The sequence below is a fragment of the Podarcis erhardii genome, assembly GCF_964252035.2.
Source record: "Podarcis erhardii genome assembly, chromosome: 10".
In the NCBI taxonomy this organism is placed as follows: Eukaryota; Metazoa; Chordata; class Lepidosauria; order Squamata; family Lacertidae; genus Podarcis; species Podarcis erhardii.
This window is the reverse complement of record NC_138500.1, coordinates 66,632,819-66,648,903: the sequence shown is the minus strand read 5'-3', so window position 1 is coordinate 66,648,903 and position 16,085 is coordinate 66,632,819. Positions and strand designations below refer to the sequence as shown.

The window sequence follows — 16,085 nt, the reverse complement described above, 5'->3', positions numbered from 1 at the left end:
GGTGGGGCTATTTATTACGGCCCCACTCACTTATTAGACCAACGCATGAAATATAATTCTGAATGGGACGAGAGAGACCACCAAGTCAGTTATACAGCATACACGAGATTTGACTTCCTAATCAACGTTCCTGTCTTTCAGTTGATATGTGACAGTAGCTTCAAGGTATGGGCCCCCAAAATGGGGAAGGCATTCCAAATCAAACTTTAATTTTATAAAGCTGGCTGAAGGTCTTTCGGAAACAGCCTCCGACTTTCCAGATTTGGGAAAAGACACTGGAAATTCTACTTTCAGGTGTCAGATATCACTGCAAACATGGAACTCCCCAAACTCAGCCCTCCAGATGTTTTGGGACTACAGTTCCCATCATCCCTGATCACTGGACCTGTTAGCTAGGGATGATGGGAGTTGTAGTCCCAAAACATCTGGAGGGCTGAGTTTGGGGATGCCTGTCCTATGCAAACAAAGTTATATGTAAAGATTCGTTTCAAGGTACCCAGAATGTCTCATATTCCAACACTGTAAAAGGAAAATCCTCTATTTATTCAAAAGGTATTAAAAGGAATTAGAAACTAATTGAGCGCTTGCCCTTTCACCTCAGACAGGCAGGGCTTCTAATTTTTTTAAGGTTTATATTTTGAAGTCAAGTAGGTCTTCCTCTTCCTTTGGGGAAAAAAAAGAAGAATCTGTTGTAAGGTAATAATTAATAATTACCATCTTTTAAAGTGCAGATACAAGGCAGAAAACCCTGACCATTTAATGGATTCAACAGGGGTAAGATTTAGCAGGACTTTAGGTTAAAAACAAACACACACTTTGGGCATTTGAGCAATCAATAAACCCTTGGTTAAGTTTATAGCTATGCCATCAATTTAAAAAAACTCTTATAAATTATATGTACATAAAATATGGAGCACATGTGAAAGCTATTTTCTTTCTGTCGCTATTTTAAAGCACTTAATAATGCCCTATAATTTGAAGGTTGTGTGTGGTGAAAATTCACACACACTAAGTCCAGGCATATTCAAAAGACAAATTCAAAACCATTTATTGCTTGCTTTCCCTTAATATGCCCCCAAAGGACTGTTTTCTGCAAGATACGCAGAAGGGTATGGTAGTTAATGATGCTATTGTGTTCTGCAGTTGAAATCAGAGTAGTTTTGCGACAATTTCTCCACTCAGAATTGAGGGTAGGTGAGGGTGGAATACAGATTATGTTATGCCAAGTGGTAACTTACTCCAAACGATTTCCTGGCGAGAAATCCAAGAAAGCAGATGAGTGGTAAGATTTCTCTCACCGCTTGGAAGAATATTGCAAACATTTAGCAAACAGGTGTTTTTAAAAAACGGTGCTGCTGTTGTGTTTTACCTGTGAATGCATGCGGCTTTGCCATTTTCTGCCATTTCCCACTATTAGATTGTTTCTTATCGATTTCTGTTTCCTCGACAGCAATAATCTCAGATATGGGCACGGCACAGCTCTCTGCGAAAAAGAGATAGAGCAGTGTTGTGAGGAAGATCTACACAGTATCAGAGTGCTTCGGCTTCTGCTTCTAGAAGAAAATGCGAAAAATTAAGAGATACGATTCGACATGCAGGTATAAAGGCCGGACCAAAATGCAGTACAGTGGTACCTCAGGTTAAGTACTTAATCCGTTCCAGAGATCTGTTCTTAACCTGAAACTGTTCTTTAATATTTTTTTGGAAGCCACCCAGAGTGGCTGGGGAAACGCAGCCAGATGGGCAGAGTATAAATAATAAAATCATTATTATTATTATTATCATCATCATTATTATTATTAACCTGAAGCACCAATTTAGCTAATGAGGCCTCCTGCTGCCGCCGCGCCGCCAGAGCGCGATTTCTCTTCTCATCCTGAAGCAAAGTTCTTAACCTGAAGCACTATTTCTGGGTTAGCGAAGTCTGTAACCTGAAGCGTATGTAACCTGAAGCGTATGTAACCCGAGGTACCACTGTAATGGAAAGATGTGACATTTTATTGGGAGGTAACTACCATGAATATTCAGGATACTCTCTGAGAACAAAAGACTTTTAGAGAAGGTGCTTGACAAGTCATAATGACGGCATTAAAAAGGTAAAGGTAAAGGACCTCTGACAGTCAAGTCCAGTCATGAATGACTCTGGGGTTGCGGTGCTCATCTCGCTTTACTGGCCGAGGGAGCCGATGTTTGTATGCAGACGGTTTTTCCGGGTCGTGTGGCCAGCATGACTAAGCCGCTTCTGGCGAAACCAGAGCAGCACACGGAAACGCTGTTTACCTTCCCGCCGGAGTGGTACCTATTTATCTACTTGCACTTTGACGTGTTAACTGCTAGGTTGGCATGAGCTGGGGCAGAGCAACGGGAGCTCACCCCATGAGGGGGATTAAAACCACCGACCTTCTGATCGGCAAGCCCAAGGCTCAGTGGTTTATGCTACAAATATGAGAGGCTACCTACTTTATACCAAGTTAGAGAATACAAGATGATTGTACTCTCTCTAACAAACCTTCATGGGCCAAGATCTTCAATGGAGGCCCCTTTCTTAGTCCCTCCACCCTCAGAGTCCTCACACTTTGTGGAGATAGGGTTCAGGGCCTTTTTGGTGGCTGCTCCCAAACTGTAGAACTCCCTACCTAAAGAAATTAGGCTGGCTCCTGCTTGTTGTTCTTCTTCTGGCAGGTGAAGACCTTATTCTAACAGGCTTTTAGAAACTAACTTTTTTAAAGGAAAGGGCTGGTGCTGTGGTGTTGTTGTTGTTGTAATAATAAATAAATAGATAGATAGATATTTAGTATATGTGCTGTTTTCATTCTGTGAGTGTTTCATTATATTTTATGGACTGTCTTTTCAATGTTTTTAGTTTCTATATAACCCCAGAGTCGGCCACGACCGGACGTAATGGTCAGGGGTCCCTTTACCTTTACTTTATTTTATCTGTAAGCTGATTCCTGGTCTGAGGAAAAGGCGGGTAATAATAATAATGTCAGGGAACTGCCATCGCAACTAGCGGAGGAGGCGAGGCTCCACAGCGATGCTGGAGAGGGGCCAAGCAAGGAGAGAGGCAGGTCTCCGACTGGGGAAGATAATCAGCGCTACACCAGGGATAGAGGGGGGCCGATGGGGGAAGCAGAGAGGAGGCTCCAGGACTCTTCGCAGGAGACCAGCGAGGGGAGCACAGGTCCTCTGCTGCCCAAACCCACCCTGCGCAGAAGACTTCTGCGCAGGGAAAGTAGGCAGCGACTCGGCGTCAAAGAGCTTCTTTGCTGGAAGAGGTTCAAGAAACGCCGACTGACGGATTCTGCCAGCAACTGAACAGCCACGAAGTGAAGGGCTGTCCAGTCAGGAAAGGTTTAACCAGGCCACCTAGCCAGGAGTGGCGGCAACTTACGCACGAGCAACCCCATATAACCATTACAAATACAGTAATAATAATAATAATAATAATAATAATAATACAGTGGAACCTTGGCTCTCAAATGGCTTAGTTGACGAACAAATCAGCTCCTGAATGCTGAAAACCCGGAAGTAAGTGTTCCGTTTTTCGGAAGCTGAACGGCCAACACAGCTTTCGCTTGAGTGCAGGAAGTTTGGAAGTTGGACAGACTTCCGGAACGGATTATGTTAGAGAACCAAGGTACCACTGTAATAATGATGATGATGATGATAATACAGTGGTACCTCGGGTGAAGTACTTAATTCGTTCTGGAGGTCCGTTCTTAACCTGAAACTGTTCTTAACCTGAAGCACCACTTTAGCTAATGGGGCCTCTGGCTGCCACCGCGCCACCAGAGCACAATTTCTGTTCTCATCCTGAAGCAAAGTTCTTAACCTGAAGCACTATTTATGGGTTAGCGGCATCTGTAACCTGAAGCGTATGTAACCCAAGGTACCACTGTAATGTCATGCATCTGACTGTGCAAGTCCTCTAAGGCAGAAAGCAGGTCTCTCCCTTTATACAGATGTTTCCCTTCAAGCCAGATGAGGGAAAACCCTTTGCTTCCAAAATATTGTTACAAAGGTTGGATGCCATCCACAATCTGTGCCAAGATTCCAGGCACTCTGAGTAGCAAGACATGGCAGAGACTGTCGCAGCTTTAAGAAATATAATTTATTCACATATTTACACCAGAGTTGGGAGGGAGGGAGCATGGAACTTGCAACACAGTCAATTCAAGAGGGGTTGTTTCCCACCACAGTGCAGCACTGGAGCTCAAGCCATCTCTGCCAGCCTGCCAAAGTCTTTTTTCTTCTTCTCCCTTCTTCTTCCCAGCACACATTTCCTGTTATCGCTCCTATAAATCCCATCACCTTGCCAACCTCTGTTTGCCCAGGACCAAGGATTTCATTATTATTATTATTATTATTATTTTGTTAACACCTCTATCCCAGGTGAGGCCCTGGCTTGCAAAGGAAGCTCAGCCTGTATTTCTCCACTGTATTTCTCTAAAACTCCAAGTATAGGGTTGCTATATTTCAAAAAGTGAAAATCTGGACACAGAAGTGTCTGGGCTGCCCTGCGTCCAGATTTTCCCAGACATTTCAGCGATTTCCACCCAGACGCTGTTCACGAAGGCTGAATACCGGCTGTGTCTGGGAAATTCCAGATACATGGCAATCCTATCAAATATTAACTCGATTCTGACGTTCATTCATTTACTGGGTTCAGGGCAGGAGTCAGCAAACTTTTCCACTGGTCCACTGTCCCTCAAACCTTATGGAGGGGGGTGACCATATTGGGGGAGGGGGAGGAGAATGAACGAATTCCTATGCCCCACAAATAACCCAGAGATGCATTTTAAATAAAAGGACACATTCTACTCAGGTAAAAACACCAGGCAGGCCCCACAAACAACCCAGAGGTACATTTTAAATAAAAAGCACACATTCTACTCATATAAAAACACCAGAAAGGCCCCACAAATAACCCAGAGATGCATTTTAAATAAAAGGACACATTCTACTCATGTAAAAACATGCTGATTCCCGGACTGTCCATGGGCTGGATTTAGAAGGAGGTAGGGCCGGCTCCGGTTCCCGGGCCTTAGTTTGCCTACCCAAGGTTTAGCGGGGGGTCTTCCCTCCCCACCCATCAAAATCATAACAATATGTTTAATCGCTTTCAAGGAACCCGGCGCAATTCTGCCTTTGATGCAAAGCGCGTTATCAACAATAAATACTATATTTCCAAAAACGTGTTAGTCCTATTCTGCAATCCTGCTAACGAAGCAACATGTAAAAGTAACACGTGATAAAATGAGCACCAATGATCACAAAAACTGGAACAGCGATCCAAAGTAAGAATTTGAAGTGCCTGAGGCTGATCCCTTAACGTATCCTTGGCAGGTCCACTAGATGGAGAGCAAGTTGACTCCAAAATCTACGTAACCCGCTCTGAGAAACTTGTAGAAATCTCAGGGATTGGTGGGACAGATACACACACAAATGATAATGATGATGATGATGGTCCATAAATTATTTGCCTCAGCTATTCATTATCGTAATCATTATTCTATACTTATGTCATGCCTAGGGCCAGCTCCTGGTTTTCATACACCGCTGAGGGCCTTCTGGCAGTTCCCTCACTGCGAGAAGCCAAGTTACAGGGAACCAGGCAGAGGGCCTTCTTGGTGGTGGCGCCCGCCCTGTGGAACACTATCCCACCAGATGTCAAGGAGATAAACAACTATCTAACATTTAGAAGACATCTGAAGACAGCCCTGTGTAGGGAAGTTTTTAATGTTTGAAGTTTTATCATGTTTTTAATCTTTTGTTGAAAGCCGCCCAGAGTGGCTGAGGAAGCACAGCCAGATGGGCAGGGTATAAACAAACAAACAAACAAACAAACAAACAAACAAACAAACAAACAAACATCATTTATTGGGGGGGAAAGGACAACACCCACAAAAGATTTACAGTGGTACCTCGGGTTAAGTACTTAATTCGTTCTGGAGGTCCGTTCTTAACCTGAAACTGTTCTTAACCTGAAGCACCACTTTAGCTAATGGGGTCTCCCTCTGCCGCCGCGCCACCAGAGCCCGATTTCTGTTCTCATCCTGAAGCAAAGTTCTTAACCCGAGGTACTATTTCTAGGTTAGCGGAGTCTGTAACCTGAAGCGTATGTAACCTGAGGTACCACTGTACTATAATCTCTACATTTCTAAATGAGCCTAAAGGTAAAGGTAAAGGGACCCCTGACCATTAGGTCCAATCGTGGCCGACTCTGGGGTTGCAGCGCTCATCTCGCTTTATTGGCCGAGGGAGCCGGCGTACAGCTTCCGGGTCATGTGGCCAGCATGACTAAGCCGCTTCTGGCGAACCAGAGAAGCACGGAAACGCCGTTTACCTTCCCACCGGAGTGGTACCTATTTATCTACTTGCACTTTGATGTGCTTTTGAACTGCTAGGTGGGCAGGAGCAGGGACTGAGCGACAGGAGCTCACCCCATCGTGGTTATTCGAACCGCCGACTTTCTGATTGGCAAGTCCTAGGCTCTGTGGCTTAACCCACACCGCCACCCGCGTCCCACAAATGAAACTGGCACCTGGGTAATTTTGAACACTGTCTGGGGGTGGAGGAAACTGTGGCCCTCCAGATGTGGTTTCACTGTTGACAACCTGGCCATTGGCTGTGCAGACAATGGCTGATGGAAGATGGAGTCTAACAACATCTGGAAGACCAGAGATTCCTCACCCCTGTCCAAGGGGTGGGGGTGGGGACTACAGACACTGATGTTTTTGGCAAGCCTGGCACTATTTAAGGGGTTGGTGATGCAATGCCGTTCAAGCTTACGTAAGCGTAAATCTCCCTATTACAAAAGGCCTTCACTCTTGATTTGACCTATTTTCCCCCCTTTACCTTTTTATTCTTGACTGACTGCATAGGGCTGTGTTGTGTTACAGGGCTTCCTGTTATGTAAGCGGCCAGTCTCACCAGACAGCTCATCAACTGATACTTCCCTTATGTATTAATCTTCCTCAGGTAAACAATGCTTATTTTGGCAGGATATCAAAGCATGCAGCAGTGCACTTTATTATTGCAGAGGACTTTTTCTCTCGTTCCCAAAGCCTCGCGTTGTCTCGCTTGTGGGTTCGTCGGTTCTCTTTCAATGTATTTTTGGTTGCAAAAGGAGAGCTTCCTGTTTCCTGCAATGGCCCGATCAGATGAAGATTGAGGAGGAGTAGCGTTACAAATCTTTTAAAATGTTGAGTTAAATAGCTCCAGAAGTAGGTCAGGTTCTCAAGTTCATTAAGAAAGGCCATATTCAGCAGTCCTGACATTTCACCACTTATTGACACACAAAGCTTAAGGTGGATTTGAAAGTATTGATATAAAATGAACAAGCGAAGCAGAGAGGTCTTCTACAGTTACTTGAAGAGGCCATAGAGATATTTAAAAGAGAGAGAGGGAAGGACAGAAAACAAATGAAGCCTGTTCTCTGGCTTTTAAGATATTTTTATCTAACAGAATGCCAGTGGCATGTCAAAATTTCTGCAGCCCCAATTTCCAGCCCTATCATTAGGCACAGTGAGATGATCACTTCAGACAGCAGATGTTTGCTGGGCTGGGAAGGGCAGGTAGGACCAGAGTGGATAAAAATCAATGATTAAAAAAATATCATAAATAAATAATCAATAAAAATAAATAAATAAATAATCAGATTTCTTAAATTTAAATCGGATTTTTAAAATTTAAATTGGATTTTTTAAAATTTAAATTGGAACTTTTTGATTCAAGTTAGATTTTTAAAATAAAATGCTTTTGGATGATTTTTTTCTCTCTAAAGATAGTTTTCTATTTAAGTTACATTATAGACCAAAGGCTATTCATCAGGAAATATGGATTTAAGTTTTTCATGTGTGCTAAAATTCAGTCTGGTATTTTTATAAAAAAAAATTGTTTAACCACATCTGTTAACAAACATGGATACATATGCTATAATGTTATTGTTTTAGGTAAATAAATTGTTTAAATTGTTATTCAGGAAATGATTCTTCTTCTCCTTCCAATAAAGTACAGCAGGAAAGTTGTGCAAATATAAACAGATAACTTATTAAACCTCAGAATAATTTCATAATTATCTGTCTGCTTATTTCTAATAGCATAACCAAATCAGTAATTTTTGATATAACTGTAAAAACTACTCTGAAAATTTATTATTCCAATAACCTTCATCTGGTTGCAAATAATAAGCTGATACCAGCAAGAATGAGGGTTTCTGTAAAAAAGAGGGGGAGGGGGAGATTTACTGTATTTTTCTGTCTATAAAACGCCCCCATGTATATTTGGGGGGACCCCGATTTAAGAAAATGGTCTGTGCGTGTGGTTTGGGAGCTGCACGGCCCCGGAAAAAACAATGCTATCCAGGGTTGTAAAGACTGCAGAGAGAATTATTGGGTGCACTCTTCCCACTTTAGATCAAATCTATGCTGCCAGGTGCCATAAGAAAGCGGCAGAGGTAACACATGATAGTACGCACCCCGGAAATTATCTCTTTCAGCTTCTGCCTTCTGGAAGAAGGTATAGGGTTATAAAGGCCAGGACTCGCCGTCTGAAAAACAGTTTCTATGCTAATGCAATTCTGGTTCTAAACGCAGCATAAGGGGTCTCTGTAGTACAGTGTATTTTAAAATGGGGTTTTAGAGTTTTGTAGGGGTTTTTGAATGTTTTATGTAGTTTTATGTAGTTTTATGTAGTTTTGTGGTAGTTTTATGTAGTTTTTATGTAGTTTTATGTAGTTTTTCAATTTCATTGTTCCGCAAGGGACAATGACAATAAAGATATCGTATCGTATCATATCGTATCGTATCGTATCGTAAAAATGGGGGGAGATGTATCTTTGTATAAGATGCCTCCTATTTTCTGACATTATTTTTTAGGGGGGAAACCTAGTCTTATACATGGAAAAATACGGTAAATCAAGTCTTACTGACTAGTGATTTAAATCAATTTGATTTAAATCACATCCACCCTGGTTAGAATCATAGAACTGTGGATTTGGAAGGGACCCCAGCGGTCATCTAGTCCAGCCTGCTACAATGCCTCTACCCATAATTATTATTATTATTATTATTATTATTATTATTATTATTATTATTATTATTATTTATACCCCGCCCATCTGGCTGGCCCGAATATTAAAATACAATAATCTATTAAACATTAAAAGCTTCCCTAATGGATGGATGCAGCAGAAAGGTGGGAGGCCAAAGAGACCTCAGCTTTAGTGGGTTGTGAGAGAACCTCCAGCTTCAGGCCAAATCTGGATCGGGCCCCTTGCACTCTTCATAAACCAGTCCCTCTTCCCTGCTCGCTGCCTCCTCAGCAGGTAAAGCAGAATGCTCTGTTCCTGCTTGACAAGCCTGATTGGCATTGTATTTCGCTTCCTCAGCAGTACAGAAGCCAGCAGATCTGGCAAAGCAGGGATAGAACTCTTTGCTTCTCTGGTTGGCTATTATTTCCGTACGATGCCATTGAGAAATGGAGCATAAAAGTCAAGGGAGCTGAATGGGGGTGTCTCTATGTGGCCCCAATCCACTTTCCTCAGAGGGAATGCAGCCTTGGTAAAGCCAGGTGGGCTAGGGGGAGGCACCCCTGCAGGAGAAATAACCAGTTGTCTTCAAATCGACTTGGGACTCTGGGAGAAGTCATGGATCATATGAGATTATTTATCCTTATATGAGTTACGAAATACCGTGTTTTTCGCTCCATAAGACGCACCTGACCATAAGACGCACCTAGTTTTTAGAGAAGGAAAGCAAGAAAAAAAATATTCTGAATAAAACAGTGAATGTATGATATTTGTGGTTCATGCTGCGGCCACAGACATGTGATTTGACGGTGAGTTTGGGGTAGCCCAATGCAAAAATCCTGAGGATCCATGGGCTTTTACCTCCCCCCTCCCAGGAAGCCTCCTTTATCGCTAGCGTCCCTTATCTCCCCTCCAATCCCTTGTCGATCAGCTCCTCGGCAGCTTCGTTTCAATACCCCCTTCCCTCTTTCTAAAAAAAAAAAAAAGCATGATCTGCTTTTTGCCCCTGGGCAATTCGGCTCCAGGGACCACGCATTCACTCCATAAGACGCACAGACATTTCCCCTTACTTTTTAGGAGGACAAAAGGGGCGTCTTATGGAGCGAAAAATACGGTATGTGCCTGTCCTGTTATTCAGTGAAGTCAGTTGCATAGCGGCTAATAATAATAATAATAATAATAATAATAATAATAATAATTTATTTATATCCCGCCCTCCCCAGCCGAAGCCGGGCTCAGAGCAGCTAACAACAATAAAAGTAACACAGTTTACATAAAATCACAATCAATTAACTGAAATACATTCTAAAATCAATTCATTCTAAAATCAATTCAGAATCAAATTGATGGCAACCATTGGGCTAGAGTTCTATGAGGATTACCAAAGGAGGGGGTCAGACTGTGCCTTGGTCAAAGGCCAGGCGGAATAGCTCTGTCTTGCAGGCCCTGCGGAAAGATGTCAAGTCCTACAGGGCCCTAGTCTCTTGTGACAGAGCGTTCCACCAGATCGGGGCCACAGCCGAAAAAGCCCTGGCTCTGGTTGAGGCCAGCCTAACCTCCCTGTGGCCCAGGATCTCCAAGGTGTTTTTGTTTGAAGATCGTAAGGTCCTCCGTGGGACATATCAGGAGAGGTGGTCCCGTAGGTATGAGGGTCCTAAAACAATAACAATACAGCGGTACCTGCATCTACGAACAGCCCTATTCATGAACTATTCAGCAAACAAACTCTGCAAAAAACTAGAAGTAGGTGTTCCGGTTAGCAAACTTTGCCTCGGAAGCCGAACGGTGGAAGGGCACTGGCGGCGGGAAGCCGCTGTAGGGAAAGCACGCCTTGGTTTAAGAACACTTTGGTTTAAAAACAGGCTGCTGGAACGGATTAAGTTCATAAACCGAGGTACCACTGTACTAGAATACAAAACTGGAAATAGTGATGCAATAAAACAGGGCAGAGGAGTGGTTAATACCCAAAAACCGATCGAAGCAAATGTGTTTTTGCTGTGAAAAGGAAGCAGCTGCTCAGACTCCCCTGCTCAGAAAGGTGTGTCCATAGCACTGGGGCTGCAGCAGGAAAGGCTCTGCTCTTGGTACAGACAAAGAACACATTGACTTTGGTTTAACTCAGGCTTCCTCAACCTTGGCCCTCCAGATGTTTTTGGCCTACAACTCCCATGATCCCTAGATAGCAGGACCAGTGGTCAGGGATGATGGGAATTGTAGCCTCAAAACATCTGGAGGGCCAAGGTTGAGGAAGCCTGGTCTAACTGCAGCACAGAAGAAAGAGAGGTTGTTATGAAGCCAGAAGCCCCGAAAAGAGAGCTGTGATAGTAGCAGCCGGTGGGGAGGAGCTGTAAACTGAGGCAGTGCTGGGAGGCGAGGTTATATTTTGTTGTTGTAAACTGCCTTGTGTATCGTAATCTAGAAAGGCACAACTTCCTGCAAGCTGCTCCTAAGCTTCTGGGATGACAGGAAGACGGAAGGTTCAAGGGCTGGCATGGCTAAGACTGAGGGTGTGGGACTTTAAATGTGATGCATGATTATTGCTTTGCGTGCCCTTGCAGAACAAACATACCTGAGTCACCTTGAAAGGATGGCCCAGATCTGTCCACAGTGCACTGCAAGAGAGTTAGGGAACAGTCTGATACTTACTCAGGAATAAGGCCTATTTAACTCAATGGGACTTATTTCTGGGTATGTCCAGTTTAACTGCAGTTTAACGGCAGGATCTGCTGCGTGATCTGAGTTCAGAGTCAAGGCCAAGGGTGAAAATAGTAGAGGGGGTTAGGGCTGCAGGAAGGAACTGAGGAGAAGGCTCCTGTATATATTGTTGGACTACAAGTCCCATCATCCGTGCCCATTGGCCATGTTGCTGGAGCTGAGGTCAGCTGAGGTCCAGCAATGTCTTGAGGACCACAGGTTCCTCATCTATGATGTGGGGGTGCTTATAATAATAGTAGTAATAATAATAATAATAATTTATTATTTATACCCCACCCATCTAGCTGGGTTTCCCCAGCCACTCTGGGTGGCTTCCAACAGAACACTAAAGTACAGTAACCTATTAAATGTTAAAAGCTTCCCTAAACAGGGCTGCCTTCAGATGTCTTCTAAAAGTTTGGTAGTTATTTTTCTCTTTGACATCTGGTGGGAGGGCGTTCCACAGGGCGGGTGCCACTACCGAGAAGGCCCTATGCCTGATTCCCTGTAACTTGGCTTCTTGCAGTGAGGGAACTGCCAGAAGGCCCTCGGCGCTGGACCTCAGTGTCCGGGCAGAACAATGGAGATGGAGACGCTCCTTCAGGTATACAGGACCGAGGCCGTTTAGGGCTTTCAAGGTCAGCACCAACACTTTGAATTGTGCTCAGAAACGTACTGAGAACGAATGCCTGGTTTAAACAAGTTTGTACATAGGAACATATGCCAGGTCAAAAACTGTATTTATTGTGTGGTCAAAAACTGTACAGTGGTACCTCTGGTTACGTACTTAATTCGTCCTGGAGGTCCGTTCTTAACCTGAAACTGTTCTTAACCTGAAGCACCACTTTAGCTAATGGGGCCTCCCGCTGCCGCTGGAGCACGATTTCTGTTCTCATCCTGAAGCAAAGTTCTTAACCCGAGGTAATATTTCTGGGTTAGCGGAGTCTGTAACCTGAAGCATATGTAACCTGAAGTGTCTGTAACCCAAGGTACCACTGTACTGTGTGAACAGGCTCTCAACAGACTGCAGTTCTGATGTGCAGCATGTAGAATTGTCATTGAACTAGGCCAGGCCATTTTTTAAAAGTTGACCTACTGTAATGGGCAAACAGGGACAATTAGCTGCTTAAGACTGACAATCGTAAAAGAACTTTTACTAGCCATTGTCCAAACACCCTGTACGTAGCAGTGCAAATCTCTCTGTGTTCACTCTTAAAAAAAAAACAAAAAACTGCTAATACTTTACAAATATTTAAAATACAAACATAGCCAACGGTAAAAAATAAAACGAAGTGCGTGGCTTTCTTAGAAGGCTTGGGAGCTGTTGCCAGCCACTGAACTTGTAATAGCAGTTTTCAGAACCAGTGACGTCGTCAGCACATCTTTCATTCACACAGACTCTCCTCCCCGCATATCTGACTAGCAAATATTAAGCAGGAATGTGAAACCTTTCAGGCTGTGATGCTGACAGATGATGCAAACACTAATGAGAAGAGAACGAAGTTCCTTGCACAGCTTGGGAGAAGTCATGCCCCAACTTCAAGAGAAGTCTGAACTGGGCAGTTGTAGTGGTGCCCTTATGTCAGGGCCAGCCCAGCCATGAGGCAAGGTGAGACAAGAAGACTGCCTCAGACGGCAAGATCCACAGGGGCAGCAGATCCCAAAGTAGATCTTTATTCCCCACCTTGTTCCTGATGTCGATCTTCACTCATCGCTACCCCCCTGGCAGGGAGGGGAGTGCCATTTTGTGGCTCGCCTCAAGTGGCAAAATATCTTGGGCCGGCCCTGCCTTATGCTGATTATCATGGGCCACCAAACAAGACGGCTCAGTGTGAGTTAAGTAGCTCAACCATTTTTCAGAGATAGCTGTATTGGCAATACAGTGGTACCTCGGGTTAAGTACTTAATTCATTCCGGAGGTCCGTACTTAACCTGAAACTGTTCTTAACCTGAAGCACCACTTTAGCTAATGGGGCCTCCTGCTGCCGCTGCGCCGCCAGAGCACGATTTCTGTTCTCATCCTGAAGCAAAGTTCTTAATCTGGAACACTATTTCTGGGTTAGCGGAGTCTGTAACCTGAAGCGTATGTAACCTGAAGTGTATGTAACCCGAGGTACCACTGTACAGGGGTAAGCAAAGTTATTAAGTGATGCCGGATCTGCCTACCGCCCGGCAAAGCTGGTGCACAGTGTTTCAAACCGGTCCGAACCAAAGCTGTTTCTCAGCGCTCTATGGTAGTAGCCTTCAGACCTGGGAACCTACTTGTGAACCAAGTATATGGGAATTTCTTAATATTTCCCCCATATATTTGCACAATGACTAGTCCTGTGTTGTGACAATAGGCCATCTGAAGCCCTTGCCCTGCTCCCAAGCATCCTCAGCGCTCCCCAATGGCCTTCAAAGTCTTGCCCAGCCTTGGGCCCCCAGATCTTCATGGACTACAACTCCCATCATCCTCGGCCACGCTGGGTAGGAAGGTTGGGAGGTTGTAATCCAACAACGTGGAGGACACAAGGCGATTGCCTTTTGGGTCGTGGTTTTCGGCGGTGGCACCTTGCCGAACTGAAGCCAACCCGGCGCCTAGCAGGACAGAGGCAGGGTATAAATGTAATTTAAAACAACAACAACTTAACAACCATAATCAACAACTACCAGTGTTTAACTGGGAAGGCCCAGAAGTCCCTCTGAAAGTCAACTGAGTTGATGTTTTTTTACCTAAGGGGGAAAGTGACAATTCCTTGGCAGTGCTGGTGGGGAGGAAGGGATGGCACTCTGCACGTGGCTCAGAACCCTAACTCCAAAAACATCACAACAACCATTGTTTAACTTGAAAAGGGGTGGTAACTGGGAAGGCCCAGAAGTTCCTCTGAAAGTCGCCCTTGTTGTTCTTTTACCTAAGGGAGAAGTGGCAGCTCCGTAGTGGTGGGGGTGGGGGTGAGTGACACTCTGCACATGCCTCGGAGCCCTGAAAAACACCAGAGGCTTTTGTTGCCCTAAGGGAGAAAGTGGCAGTTCCTAGCTGGTGGTGGGCTGGGAGCGGCACTCTGCACATGACTCAGAACCCTAACTCCAAAAACATCACAACAACAACCATTGTTTAACTTGAAAAGGGGTGAAAACGGCGAGGGCCCAGAAGTTCCTCTGAAAGTCCGCCTTGTTGTTGTTTTACCTAAGGGAGAAGTGGCAGTTCCTAGCTGGTGGTGGGATGGGAGCGGCACTCTGCACATGGCTCGGAGTCCTGATTCCAAAAGCACCTTGACTTGAAAAGAGGGGAAACCGGCAGTGTCTTCAGCACCGGGAGGGAGAGAGCGGCACTCTGCATATGGCTCGGAACCCTGATCCCGAAAGCGCCACCACCACCACGCCTTAACTTGAAAAGGGGAGAGGAAAGCGGCAGCGTCTTGGAGGTGAGGAGTGAGGCGGCGGCGGCACTCTGCACATGGCCCGGAGCCCTGATTCCGAAAGCACCCCCACCACGGGAAACGGCAGTGTCTTGAGCACCGGGAGGGAGAGAGCGGCACTCTGCACATGGCTCGGAACCCTGAAAAACACCGAGGTTCCTTTTGTTGTTGTTGCTGCCCTAAGGGGGAAAGTGGCAGTTCCTAGCTGGTGGTGGGCTGGGAGCGGCACTCTGCACATGACTCAGAACCCTAACTCCAAAAACATCACAACAACAACCATTGTTTAACTTGAAAAGGGGTGAAAACGGGGAGGGCCCAGAAGTTCCTCTGAAAGTCCGCCTTGTTGTTGTTTTACCTAAGGGAGAAGTGGCAGTTCCTAGCTGGTGGTGGGATGGGAGCGGCACTCTGCACATGGCTCGGAGTCCTGATTCCAAAAGCACCTTGACTTGAAAAGAGGGGAAGCCGGCAGTGTCTTCAGCACCGGGAGGGAGAGAGCGGCACTCTGCATATGGCTCGGAACCCTGATCCCGAAAGCGCCACCACCACCACGCCTTAACTTGAAAAGGAGAGAGGAAAGCGGCAGCGTCTTGGAGGTGAGGAGTGAGGCGGCGGCGGCACTCTGCACATGGCCCGGAGCCCTGATTCCGAAAGCACCCCCACCACGGGAAACGGCAGTGTCTGGAGCACCGGGAGGGAGAGAGCGGCACTCTGCACATGGCTCGGAACCCTGAAAAACACCGAGGTTCCTTTTGTTGTTGTTGCTGCCCTAAGGGGGAAAGTGGCAGTTCCTAGCTGGTGGTGGGCTGGGAGCGGCACTCTGCACATGACTCAGAACCCTAACTCCAAAAACATCACAACAACAACCATTGTTTAACTTGAAAAGGGGTGAAAACGGGGAGGGCCCAGAAGTTCCTCTGAAAGTCCGCCTTGTTGTTGTTTTACCTAAGGGAGAAGTGGCA

At 45.2% G+C, this 16,085-nt stretch overlaps 1 protein-coding gene across 1 annotated transcript in view; it reads right to left on the bottom strand.

Moving 5' to 3' along the window:
* CERK (ceramide kinase) overlaps window positions 1–16,085 on the bottom strand; it is a 43,204-nt gene that overhangs the window by 26,474 nt on the left and 645 nt on the right. Inside the window, exon 2 of the mRNA XM_081877998.1 lies at window positions 1,370–1,483. Within this exon, the coding sequence (XP_081734124.1) occupies window positions 1,370–1,483 (114 nt within the window). The remainder of the gene's footprint in view (window positions 1–1,369; window positions 1,484–16,085) is intronic.